Genomic DNA, 14,063 nt, shown 5'->3' on the forward strand with positions numbered 1-14,063 from the left:
ATCTTTTCCATTATATAGCATACCAGCCAGTGGCAGACATACATTTGTTCAGCTGCACAGGGGCCCTCTGCAGTCTGTGAAAAGATGAATGTCCAGCTCCAGCCTTAGTTCCCTTGCAATGCTTTATTGAAGTAAAAACAGACAGCTCATAGTCCAAAGACCTCTGTCTGATTACCCACTGCAGTCTGTGTCCGCCCCTGATACCAGACAATGTTAAAACGACTCTGTATCCACAATCTGCCCCCCCCCCCCTCCCCCAAACCCCTTGTACCTTCGGATAGCTGCTTTTAATCCAAGATCTGTCCTGGGGTCCGTTCGGCAGGTGATGCAGTTAGTGTCCTTAAAAAAACTTGCAGCCCCGTGCCCAACGTCCAGGGTTTAGAATATCTGTGCCCTAACTTTGCACCACCCTTCCTTCCCTCCTCCTCACCCTCTTCATCAATAGGAATGCCAATGGAACATTTTTTCCTGTCTGAACATTGCACAGGTGCCTTAATGATCCAGCCCATGTTCAGTATTCACACAGCTGATGAATAGGAGACAATCTGCCTGGAGCATTCCTAATTATGAGGAGGGCGGGGAGGAGGGACACAGAGGGTGTGCCAGCCTAATGCATACACAATCTAAGCCCCGGCCGTTGGGCACGGGGCTGCCAGTTTAAAAGTTGTTTTTTAGGACAATAACTGCCGAATGGACCCCAGGACAGATCTTGGATTAAAGGCAGCTATTCGAAGGTACAAGCGGTTTGGGTGAGGTCAGATTGTGGGTACAGAGTTGCTTTAAATAAATCCACAACACTTAGGAAACAAGGACTCACATTTACTATGGCTGTGGTGGCACAATTTGGGCTGGAAAAGCACCTAAATTCTTACACGGCTTTAGTGTAAGAATTGTATGAATACAAAAAAAACATAGAACTAGCAGTGAATCTATTAAATGAGAAGACGCATAGGATATTAACTGCAGATTTATTGGTGGAAAGGCACAAATGCAAATCACTGGTATTAAAGCATTTTCTCTTACAGCTACTCAGAAAAAAGACAGAATAGTATGGTGGTAACCTATCAACTTAAAGCAGGTCCATCACCTTCACGCCTAAGGAAGCGGTTTTGATGGCAGAATGAGAAGCAAATAGGCATGATCATCTGCTTCATGTCTCACAGATGAAATAAATGATACCCAAATATGTTAAAAGGAACCAATCACCCAGAAAATCAATGTAAAGACAAGGATATGTGCTGATAGATCACCCAGCACACTTCCCAAATATGCCCCTGTAACCTCTGTGCCCCCCTCAATTAGACAGTAATCTTACTTTGTTCAGGTCACGCGCTGTATGTAAATTTTTGCTAAGTAGTCCTGGTGGGCGTATGTAGTCCTGGTGGGCGTATGTAGTCACGGTCCGGGGGCGTATCTAGTCACGGTCCGGGGGCGTATCTAGTCACGGTCCGGGGGCGTATCTAGTCACGGTCCGGGGGCGTATCTAGTCACGGTCCGGGGCTGTAATCACGCCCAGAGGGGCGTGATTCGGAGGCTTGCGGTCCAGTGACGTCATCCGGCGGCTTACGTTCCGCGTCGCGGCCGCGCTGACGTGTTTGGGAACCCGCGCATGCGCAGTACGGCGGGAGACGACGCTGACGTACTGCGCATGCGCGGGTTCCCGAACACGTCAGCGCGGCCGCGACGCGGAACGCAAGCCGCCGGATGACGTCACTGGACCGCAAGCCTCCGAATCACGCCCCTCTGGGCGTGATTACAGCCCCGGACCGTGACTACATACGCCCCCGGACCGTGACTAGATACGCCCCCGGACCGTGACTACATACGCCCACCAGGACTACATACGCCCACCAGGACTACTTAGCAAAAATTTACATACAGCACGTGACCTGAACAAAGTAAGATTACTGTCTAATTGAGGGGGGCACAGAGGTTACAGGGGCATATTTGGGAAGTGTGCTGGGTGATCTATCAGCACATATCCTTGTCTTTACATTGATTTTCTGGGTGATTGGTTCCCTTTAAGGTTATAAATAGACAAGGTGAGGGATATACTTTAAGTCACAGTATCTGAAATGTGAAGATAAAAAGATGGCACCACCAATCTGTAGTGTGTCAACATTCATTTAAAAAGCAATAGATGAGTAATACATTAAAACATTGTTAAAAAGAACTGAATAATTCAATGTCTCTATAGCATTACAATGTTCTGGAGTTGTGGTTCTCGTTCAATGGACATGGCAGTGTACTGTATGAATTTTGGTTCACAAGTTTAACATCTCCCAAACTTATGAGGCTAAACAAAATATACAAGGAATACCAAAGCTAACTCAAACTGTATAAAAAATTAAGATCCTGTTGGTCAGAGTGGTGAAGAATGGCTACACAAAGGCTTTTATACAACATTTAGACAAATTTTCTGACTTGGTCTGTTCATGAGGGTCATACACTTAAAGAAACCAATACACATACTATAGCCCATTGATAAACTCTTAAGACCTTGAGTGCAGTTAGCACCAGCTAGTAATAAACTTTACAGCAGATCTGCCAGCTCTCCTGACATGCCCGATTAATCCCCATGAAATAATGAATTTTTCATTGCCTGTTTCTCTGTTATTTCTCCATAAAATGTATGAAGAAATTCACAACTAGCCATTACCGATTTCCTCTTTACGGGTGTTTCCTTACACTGTCGGATCAGTGCTGACAAACTGTATAAGAACACACCCTATTAACTAGGAGAATGGTGATGCCAGTTTCCAGAAAGAAGAAGAGAGGGATGGCAGAACGCAAAGTTCTAATAAAATATATACTCCAGAGTAATATCACGGAGAATACAAGAATTTACTAAAACATGTCAGAAGAGGACAGGTTCTCTTTAAGAGGTCTATACATAAGAACGGTGCAGTGTCTTGTAGTGCACAGGCTCTCCTGAAAATAGCTGCACTTTTATTTCACTTCCCTTTTCCTTGGTGTGCACTTATGTCTCCCATACAGAATTCCTATTAAATTAAATCCTTGTAAATAGGGAAAATGACTTCTCTACAGTACAGATGAACTACACCATGTTAACGCCTAGACCTCTGTAGATAAAACTATGTGGTAACATCTAAGAAGCCAAGAAGTCTATAAACGTGACCTGCAGATATGAAAAGACAACTGGTGACAGAGAAAAGTGTGTGAGCAAATTAGGATTTCTCTTTGTATAACAAACATTAGTTAAGGTGCCCTACACAATATATATATTGCACATTTTAGTATTTCTTACATTTACAAAATGTCAACTCTTTTAATGGACATTTCGGCTAGTAGACAGTGACTTGGATTTTTTTTTCTCAACGTCCTATAAAGTCCACTCACTTACATATGGCTTTGGTTTTCTCTGGTTTACTCAACACAATGACATTGTAAGGCTTTTCTGACAAACTTACAATATATCTTTTAGTAGCATAAAAGCTATAACATCTGCCTATTATACCCCGACATTTACCTGAAATTAAGATTGCATAAATAAGTTTCCTTTTAGTGCAGACTAAAATTTTGCTTTATAAAAAAAACTGTGTTTGAAATCATCCCATAGCCAGGTACAACATGTCTGCACAATGGAAAAGGCTTCTCTGGTAAGAGACTAATAATATTCTATCCTCCTCTTACCCGGACATGTACAGAGGCTAGAGCCCACCACCTTAGTGGGGAAATGCCCATATGCCTACTGCAGAAAATGCATAAAGATACCAGAGGAGGGGCGCAACAGTGCAAAAGCAAGTTAAAAAATAAAATAAAATATTTGACTTTCACAAATATATAAAATGATTTCTTTCCATATTTTAAGCAGCGCAGGTCTTTGGTAACTATAAAATATAAAAAGCAGGTATTGTTCAACAAGTGGGGGAAATGGGTGTATGTGAAATTGTCAGTTTGGTTGTAGTCCAGATTCCTATTGAATTGCAATTTTCATCATCGGGAATTCAGCCGCGGGGCAACCTTAGGAATAAAAAGACAAGGACACTTACATTTATATTAAGAAAGCTACTCAAACTCTTATTTAATAGCTATTTCTCATGTAACACAGAAACTGGTATTTTATCTTTGTAGGCTTAACCAAACTGCCCTGAATGGATTTCTGTTATGGACGCTGCAGCCAGATAAATCTGGCATCATGTGAACACAATAAAATTGGACAGGTTAATGTGTATCTGGTTTCTTCCTACTAAAAGGCATACAATACAAGAGTCCTGCGTCCTGCATTCTAAAGGGCGACAGGGTAAAGCTGCTGGTGACTCCTCTGGCAGTCTTATTTCTCTGAGAACAAAATGATAGGGCAGTTAATATCTAACGCGCTAATCTTTCTGTCCTCTGACATCACAAAAATGGTTCGCCAGGCCCACTCTAAAACTGACTATTGCCCGATCATTTTCGTAAACTAGCGTTGATCTGCTAGATCGGCGCTCGTATAATGGACCTATTACACGGCCCGCTAATCGGGCAGTAAGCCCTGCATGGACATCTTTAGCGATGTCCATGCAGCCAGGGCCGTCTTATCCATTGGGCAGGGTAGGCGGCTGCCCGGGGGCCCTTGCGTCCTAGGACACACCTGTATTTTTAGCTTTATAAGACGCACTTATAAAACTAAGTGCGTCCTATAAAGCAAAGACGGCTTCCAAGCAGTACTGAGCACCGCAAGGAAGCCGTCCCGCCCGCCCCCTCTATTGCCGCTCACTATGCATATGCATAGTGAGCGGCCCTGAGCGACTCCCTCCGCCTGCCCCTTCTATCGCTTCTCAGCTGACAGCCGATCAGAAGCCCAGGAAAGTGCAATGAGCAGCACTTTCCTGGGCTTCTGATCGACTCGGCTAAGCGGCGATAGAAGGGGCGGGCGGTCCCGGAACTCACCCGTCCGGCGGCCCCAGCAGCTCCTCTCCCAGCAGTGCGCCACTCCCGTCATCCTCCGGGCACAGGCAGCGGGGTACAGAGACGCTGCCTGTGTCCTGGATGTGTCATGCAGCAGGTCACTTCCGGCACAGGCAGTGTCTCTGTACCCCGCTGCCTGTGCCGGAGGATGTCGGGAGTGCGCGCTGACGGGAGACATCAGCTGCTGGGGCCGCCGGACGGGTGAGTAACTGGTTTGTTGTTTTGGGGGGCACTGGCTACTGTGGGGGGCACTACATGGGGGGATTGGCTACTATGGGGGGCACTATATGGGGGGGATTGGCTACTAGGGGGGGCACTATATGCAAAGATGTGGGGGATTTGATGGTGGCGGTTGGGGGGGGGGCAATAATACTGTTAAGACGGCCCTGCATGCAGCTCTTGCCCAAACACCTGATACTTTACTTCTCCCCACTCCAGTCTTCTCTCTGTGCTCTGCAACTATACGGTCCCGGCGGCAGCAGCATCTGACAGCATCAGCTCAGGCCGCTCAGATACTTCAGCTGCTGGGACCGGAAAGCTGCGAAGCACAGGAGAGAAGACTGGGAGCAGGGAGAGGTAAGGTGTCAGGTGTTTGGACAATTGTTAGCAGTCGGCCGCCCAATGATTTTAGGTCCAAACCTAAACAAACGATCGCCCGATTATCACTCTGTGTAATAGGGCCCTTAGCTAAAAATGGTCTGTCTGCCAATCCCACTGGGGGGAAAAAAAAACTGCAATCGTGAAAAAGAAAAGCATAAACATAGCAAAATGTGAAAAAACCTTACCACAGACAAGTGTCCATTTTTGGCTTTAGCTATCAGCAATTCGGAGCCTGGTGTAAAGTCAATGATTCCTTCTTTACCCTGACCCACTGTAAATTTGATGCTGGGAAAATAGTAAGAGAATGATGAGATCTTTAGGGTCTGGCTACAAAGGATACATAAACAGGTCCTCTTACACTGGTCACTTTATTTCTGATTAGGACATCTCAGCAGATTGTACAGTCAGATACAAAGAGGCCTGTGTATCATGGTGCCAAAAGTCGGATAGCAATTGTTACATTAACAAAAACAAAGAAACTATCAGAATAAATACATTAGTAGTACCAGCAACTGTTTGGCCCCCTTCACATCAGATTTTCTACCTTCTGTAGGACCAATTAATTTCCCAAATATGCTTTATTTGGTTGGGACAGACTATGGTATGTTCAGAAAATAGAGAGAATGTAATAGCTATTAGACTATGTTTGACCAATAGGCACTATGGAAATACAATATATCTGCCTCCCTTTTTGACAGGGTGCAAAGACTGTTGTCAGAAAATGCCATGAGAATGGGGCCTTAAAAATAACTTGTGAACTGTATGTTTTAGTGAGTATTCCCTATAGATTTACAATACCAGAGTATTTTCTTTTTCTAAGAAATCAGCTTTGTGGCGTTCCATCCACAATCTGACCACATCCAATGTTGTCTGACTGTGTGTCATAGCATCCAGATAAAAGTAGTGACGAGAACCTCTATTGTCAAGTTATTCCTACATTTCCAGTAAAACCAGCAGAGGAACAGCACAGTAAAAGCTCCAGAAATTACATTTAATGGGAAATACTAACTATTTACTAGAATCAGACTTGTTTGGAGAAGTCACAAGCATTTATCTCTATTGTCATGGATCGCACACTAACAGGGCTGAATTTGTATTATGTTACTAAGAAGAAATAAAGGGTTGTGCTGTGGTGACTGCCACTTGTACGCAGTAGGCTTCTACCAGTAAACAGGGCAATGGCTGACTTCAGTGCCAGGTTCCGACTAATGTTAAAAATAAATTGTTCAGAGTCTAGAAAACGGCCACAAATCTTAGCTGTACTAAAAACCAAAGACAAAAATAAATAAATTCAGGTTTTCCAGTCAAAATGTATAAAATAAAAACATAAAAAACTTGGTTGGTATGCAAGTAAGTGTGCTGTGAATGCAGTAATACACATACCTGCCCTGATTAATGTTGATGTTGTTGAATTTCTCGGCGACTATGGCAAGTTTTGTCAGTGTCTCTATCACGTGATCGCTTTGCAGTACCACATCTCCCTGGAGACACAAATACTAATTATAAAGCATTCTTCACACAGCGCTTCTACAGGGTTGCTTTATGTATTCAATGGGGGCAATAACAGAGATTACAAGAGACATGCTTCATTCTCTCACGTGTGAACAAAGACTGAAAATGTAAAGGGAGACTTAAGAGTATTTTCCTCTCAGCTAACAGTTATCACCAAGTTAAATATTTTTGCAAATACCTTCATTTAGCAAACTTGCCTCCTCATATGCTACTCTTTCCCTCTCATTGTTGACAACTCGTTTTCTTGGTTACAGACCACCATACTTCTCTAAACACAGTGGTCTGGTTGGTGTATAAATAGCTATAGTATACATATGTATATATTATACAGTATATTTAGACTGTATCTCTATACAGCTACATTATAACTTTACATACAAACACATCAGCCAGACCACGGTTTTTAGAGTAGAGTGGTGGTCTGTAACCTTGCACAATACCTAGTACATGTAATGGTATGTTACCTTTTGCTTGTTGTCTTCACATTTTACATGGAGAACAAAGAGGTTGTCACTCAAACTGCTGACAGAGATTCCTGAAATACAAAAGTTCAGATGTGAAGGGGAGATCTCATCTTCATAAAGTGGCTACGTGTCTGGGGCAATAGAAATACTATTATAAACCTCTAATTTAGTGCCAATACAACAATATGCAGAATCCAGCATTTATCTATTTATCCAGAGCCTGCATAATATGTTCTACCCATGTTATTTATTTCTATAGGTTTCCTTGGCTTAACAATAAAAACTGACCTGCATGCAAGTCTGTTTCCTCCGCAATGTGAACAAGATATAATTTGTGAGTGATTTGGGGAACTCTACTGTAAATACACTTTACATGTTGCGCATTAAGGCTATGTTCACACACTGTAAAATTTACAAGTTGGGTGGCCATTGTTTAAAGGAAAACAACAGCAATCATTTTGATGGTGTGTGAACATCGCCTAAAGCTATAAAAGCTATAAAAACGTGATCTGCAGTGCCGGATTTTGGTACAGGGCATAATGGCTACAGAAAGTGTCCAGATGATGATAAATTACAATGAATCCATGCACTCAAAAGTAGTCCTGGGAACTACAACAGCTTCACAGCGACTATTACCAACAACAGGGCAGAACAGTGTGTCATGAAAACCCTTCGCCTCAGAAGATGCCAAAAACTAAATGTTTCGTGACTGGGAACAATAATAAAGTGGCTCATTGTGATCACGGCTCGTCTGAGACTAGATAATTAATACAGGAAAATATATTGCTCCAGATTTGGACATGAGAGACGTTCACATAAAAAGACAAACTATTGTTCCTGATTTGTCAACTAATGATCCAAATCTCCCAGACATCAGAGGCGGCCAATTCTAATTAACAAAAGTACAATTAACTAGATCCCCAATTAGGTACAAGTGGTACTTCTAATGAACATTATGCAACAAAGGGCCCTATTCCACGGGACAATTATCGTTCAGATTATCGTTAAAGCGTTCGAATCTAAACGATAATCGTTTGTTTGAATAGCAGTTAAAGGAGAAGTCCGGCCAAAATTATTTTTTTTATATGTTATTACTGATGGAAAGTTATACAATTTTCTAATGTACATTAATTATGGGAAATGCTCATATACTGCTATTTCCCTTAATTTAGTGTATCAGGAAGTGTTTGAATTCTCTCAGAAGCAGTGACGTCACGACGAATTGTGTAATTCCTATGGAGTGTCCAGCAGGGGGCGCTCTATATATAGAAGTCAATGAGTACCATTGACTTCTATATATAGTGCGCCCCTGCTGGACACTCTATTGAATCATTTGATGTGCGGCCCTTGTGTGAGCGGCGGCGGGCATAGACAGCACAGGTCCTACTCCCCCATTATCTGCAGAGGCGCACTTTATATAGAAGTCAATGGTACTCATTGACTTCTATATATAGAGCGCCCCCTGCTGGACACTCCATAGGAATTACACCATTCGTCGTGATGTCATTGCTTCTGATAGAATTCTAACACTAAATTAAGGGAAATAGCAGTATATGAGCATTTCCCATAATTAATGTACATTAGAAAATTGTATAACTTTCCATAAGTAATAACATATAAAAAAATAATTTTGGCCGGACTTCTCCTTTAACAATTAACGACCGAACGAGAAACTGTTGATCGTTTAATAAGACCTGGACCTATTTTTAGCGTTGCTCGTTCGCAAATCTGTCGCATTGAATAAGACGCTGTTCGCAGTAGTGACGAACGACGACAAGACAACCACAAGAACTATCATGAGTAACGATTATCGTTCCATGTAAATGGGTTAACGATTTCAGGTCTTTCGCAATAGTCGTTTGGATCGTTTATCGTTAACGATTATGCGAGCGATAACCGTCCCGTGGAACAGGGCCCTAACTTGAACAGTGTTGACCTCGGGCAGGGACTGAGCAGGTTATGGGCCATGTACAGATGTTGTGAATTTTTGGTTTGAAAACCACAACGGAAATAGTGAACACAATTTGATTAATACTTATCATCCAAAAACTGAAGTGTCACAGGGTTATACAACAGCTCTATGTCACTTTGAAAACCCGTAGCATGTGGCATTTTATAAAAGAAAAAAACCGAAGTAAAATTCACGAGAAAGTTGTAAGATTCAAACCTGTCAAATTGGCATAATCGATCCTCTGCTTTAGTTTGGCTTCTTCGATAAGGTAGGCGGCATTCTGAGCAAGTAGAAGTTGTCTCCTCCGTGGCTTGTATCCCTTTCGGTCATACTTTACCACAGGCACTGCATACTGTAAAGATGCATGTATATATTCAGGTTAATGCTTTAATGTCTTTGACAGGATAAAAACAGCAGAACATCTGTTTTAGTAAATTCTAGAATTCCTGATGAACCAATTTGTGCCTATTATTATTCCTGAAAAAAGTATGACTAAATTGACAACTAGGAATAACCATTCCTTTGTCAATAAGGCAGGACAATACAGAATCTGTCCAGTCAGTAGAATAAATATATATATATATATATATATATATATATATATATATATATATATATATATATATATATATATATATATATATATATATATATATATATATTTTAACTGGTTTGACCACTGGGGAAGACAGAGTTTATGTTCACAATGTAAAATAATTGGAAGGGGGGGGGGGGAGGAGAGGAATAGGAATTAACAGTAATATCATCAGAATACAGAGAGAAAGTAATATGTCTTTGCAGCAATATAAAACTCAGAAAACAAAAACAATATGAAATGTATAAGTTTATAAGTTATAACAGTATGCATACCGTTAACGCTTGGTTTTCTAACTGCTGAAGTATCTTAGTGTTTATCTCGTCAGTGCCTGGAAAGAAAGAAACTGGCATGTGAACTAGCTTTAGCATGTGAACAATTCATGCAGTAGTAATAACCAGTGATCATTTAGTGAGTTAAAACGGTTAGCTATGCAGTTTACTATCATATAAAAAGCTGCAGCTATGCGGGGAACATGGCTAATAATATTTTAGTTTGGCTAAATCATAAATTCCCCATAAGGCTACAAACCCACTTGGCGGGTCTGCAGCGAGACTCGCTGCAGATCCCGGCCCTATACTTTTAATGGCAGACAAACAAGGATGTACATCCCTGCTGCGAGTTTGTCTGCAGCCCACCCCATTTACCCCCCGGCCGCCGGAGCTGATACTTCACCAGATCCAGGTGAAGTATATGCTCCAGCCAGCCGCCCGCCCGCAGACCCTTTAACACAGCCCCTCCCGCAGCCCCGATCGCTCGCACGCCCCCCCAATCGCCCCCCTGCAGCCCCGGCCGCCCGATCACAGATCTGCCACAAGTTTAACGTTGCGATAAATCCGCAGATTAAAACTCGCAGCGTGTTTGTAAAGTATAAGGACTATGAAGTCTACAACCAGCATGTGCTACACAAATAATTTGCTAAAAGGAACAAAAAGCCTGACCAGTTTAGAATTCACAGCTGAATGTAATTATGGAGCCATCTTGGGAAGGAACTTATCAATAGTTACGCCACAAAAGTAGCATAAAAAAAGTTATACATTTGTGTACAATGCCTGCATTTTTGGTCCAAAATTTTTTTTAAATTTGAGGCTTGTGAAAAAGTTTGCCACTTTTTACAGAAGAAAACTGACATGCAAGCCTTCATAAATCCTCCCTTCTGTTTTAAAAATGTTTTAAGCTGTTCAGACATCCAACCATTAAGCAAACAGCAAATATGGTGATGAGATTTCAGTAATTCCTAGCTGTACTGAGAGGACTATAAAACCTGGGCTTCTTTTGTAACATATGTGTAAGGGTGGGATCTGGCATGGGTTTTTATGTAGATCCCCATTCATATGTATTGGGAATTTGAGGACAATGGGGCTAATCGTTGTGTGGATCTATAACATTAAAAATTGCACATCCATAGCAGAAATCAAAAGGTCACTCTCTTCCACAGAAATACATGCTGGATTATATGAACATGCCCTAATACACAGGAAAAAAAAAGGAAGCTCCAGACAGATGGGGAGAGGAAAGAGCTGGCATTCCGCTACAAGATCTATATCTGCACATATAAATCACTCACCGAGTCGAGTGTTTATGAAAAGCCTTGGAACGCTCTGGGGATAATTGTCTTTTTTGTCCTTGAATAGTTCACTTGCGACAACTTTCTGTTCAAGCTGTGATAAGAAGAAACACATTTTTTAAAATGCAAAGACATACACATAGATCTATATATGCAGATTGATGTTAAATGGGGTTTGTCCAAAAGAACATATTATATTATGGTACTCTTCATTTAAAGGAAGACTGCCTCTGAAGGCAGTACAATGGGAAGATGAAAGAGTAGGTGGGCTCTGCAATGTAACAATGTTTTCAGTTTTAGTCTTATGTTGGGAAATGACCACATACAGCACATACAGGCATTGTTGTCACTGGGTTATAATAGCTGATGATGATTGAGGTGCTACAGGGTCCCAGTGGTTGGGTGATCAATAATAAACTGGAATGAAATGAAAGCAGAAAGTCCACAAAGGTAGATGCGAAAAATGGCATGTAGTGATCCATTCTGTACTGCAATCGAACATGTACTGCACAACATCTGGGTTCGAGCCGGACAGGGGCCGTGTGTGATGTGCAGCTGCAGGACAAGATCAGATGTGGGAGGAATAGGCGGCCACATTATAATCCGGCACTGTCGGCCGCGTATCACATAAACGTAAGTAGCGATGCAAGGCCGACGATTTTTAAACATTAAAAGTTAAAATTGCTTTATTACACGGAGCGATATCTGCACAAATCAGCCTGATTTGGCCGATTAATCGCTCCATGTAACAGGTCCCCAGGATAAGACTGACAACTTAAAACTCTGCACTGCAGTCAGACTTGTCTACATGCTGCTTCTCTGTGCATTCCTCCACCATTATGATAAAATCCTAACATTTTAAAAAAGAATGCACATAAATTATATAGATAATTAAAAAAAAAAAAAAAAAGCTGAAGGAAGATTAACAACTTTTACGTTTTAGGTTCAACCTGTTTTCATGCAATTCTACCTGTTGTTTCCACTCAGGGCTGATTCGCCTGCAGTACTTCCACACCATGTTCTTCATGCACATCTCTCTTAGGAGCTCAGAGGCCTAAAAAGAGGTCCATTTTGTTATTAAACTAATTTCCTTTACAAAATGACAAATATCTGTGTAGATATTCCATATAATAGCTTATCTATAGATATACAGGGTTTATTACGAACTATTTCTTGTTTACCTAGGAATCTTAAAAGTAATGAGATGCACCAATACCATCTTCATCTCCTGAGTTATCTTTATGACTACCCTCTCATACTGTTATGTCATGCTTACACACATGGGAGGATAGTTACTATTAAAGTGCCCCTGGCTCACGCCAGGGAAAAGGTGCAGGGTCACTACTTCTCCCTGGCGAATGCCTGCCATGTCCCCCGCTCACCTGATGGGCGGGCAGAGGGGAGTGGCAAGACAGGAAGGAGGTGTGGCCTTCTCCCACACCCGATTTATTTACGCAGGCTTAAATCATGATACAACACTACACCTGCTGTTGTGGGTACAGGCATGCGCCTCTAAGTAACTCCAGCTGTAAAAAATGGAACGGGGCTCATATGCCAGTCTTCATAAATGTCCCCCATGGTTACGATAAACTCATTTACAGGACTAAAATTAAATCATATATAAACTCATTTATAGGACTAAGATTCAGTCATATTCAGGCACTAAGAGAAGACAAGCCAGCAGGTCACCACTGATCAGTTTCTATCCTATCTGCTTACCTCTCGAAGGGATGGGGGTGGCACAGGCCAGGACTTGTCTAACACACTTTTTGGCATGTGGCGATGAAGGTTCATCAGGAATGAATAACGGAGGTAATCCAGAAAGTATTCATTCTCTGGGCAACGGGGATTATTGCGATAAATGAAGCCTTTGATGAATCTACACAAGAGAGGCAAAAATAACACCTTACTCAACACATCTCAACATGGCAGTTACCAAACTTTTCTATTAAGAAAGTAAGCAAGCTCAGAGTACGTGGAACTCTTCGGTGTCTTTTTTTTTTTTTTCCTTTTTACACACTTTTGTGATCTTTATAGAGGAGGGTTCCTTGCTTGGACCTCTCCTTCCCAACTTCACACCAGAGTACAGAGCCACTATCAAAGAACAACTCCTGATAAGACACATCCATGTACCATTCACTGGCCCATTCATTTGATTCAATAGAGAAAAAGAGATGTCTTTTTGAGATAACCTATTTAGGCCACGTTTGGCCAATAACACCCCCATGTGTTCACTAATGATGACGCAATGCTGCTGATAATCTCAAGCGTGGCTATTGGTGAACACATGGGGGCATGGTTTCAGCCACATGCCGAAACGTGGCCCAAGGATTGCAAAAGTGCAAACTATTGAATCAAGGGGGTTAGGCTGTGTTTCATTGCAGTAACTGATTATTTCATTGCAGTGTCACATCATTTCATTAGGGCATGTTCGCACACAGTTTCAATGCGTTAATGCAATGA

The 14,063-nt window shown here is 41.9% G+C and overlaps 1 protein-coding gene across 7 annotated transcripts in view; it reads right to left on the reverse strand.

The window, feature by feature from the left end:
- Positions 1 to 2,336: 2,336 nt before the first annotated feature.
- The window catches only part of MYO1C (myosin IC), a 90,069-nt gene continuing 78,342 nt past the window's right edge, over positions 2,337 to 14,063 (reverse strand). For all 7 annotated transcript variants that reach the window (XM_069945994.1, XM_069945992.1, XM_069945990.1 and 4 more), the window contains 9 exons: positions 13,320 to 13,479; positions 12,571 to 12,654; positions 11,601 to 11,694; positions 10,309 to 10,364; positions 9,655 to 9,790; positions 7,488 to 7,558; positions 6,895 to 6,992; positions 5,697 to 5,796; positions 2,337 to 3,984 (listed from right to left, as the gene is read on the reverse strand). In XM_069945994.1, coding sequence (XP_069802095.1) covers positions 3,958 to 3,984; positions 5,697 to 5,796; positions 6,895 to 6,992; positions 7,488 to 7,558; positions 9,655 to 9,790; positions 10,309 to 10,364; positions 11,601 to 11,694; positions 12,571 to 12,654; positions 13,320 to 13,479 — 826 coding nt within the window. In that variant the 3' untranslated portion in view covers positions 2,337 to 3,957. The remainder of the gene's footprint in view (positions 3,985 to 5,696; positions 5,797 to 6,894; positions 6,993 to 7,487; positions 7,559 to 9,654; positions 9,791 to 10,308; positions 10,365 to 11,600; positions 11,695 to 12,570; positions 12,655 to 13,319; positions 13,480 to 14,063) is intronic.

This window comes from Dendropsophus ebraccatus, chromosome 11 (assembly GCF_027789765.1).
Source record: "Dendropsophus ebraccatus isolate aDenEbr1 chromosome 11, aDenEbr1.pat, whole genome shotgun sequence".
NCBI classification, from domain to species: domain Eukaryota; kingdom Metazoa; phylum Chordata; class Amphibia; order Anura; family Hylidae; genus Dendropsophus; species Dendropsophus ebraccatus.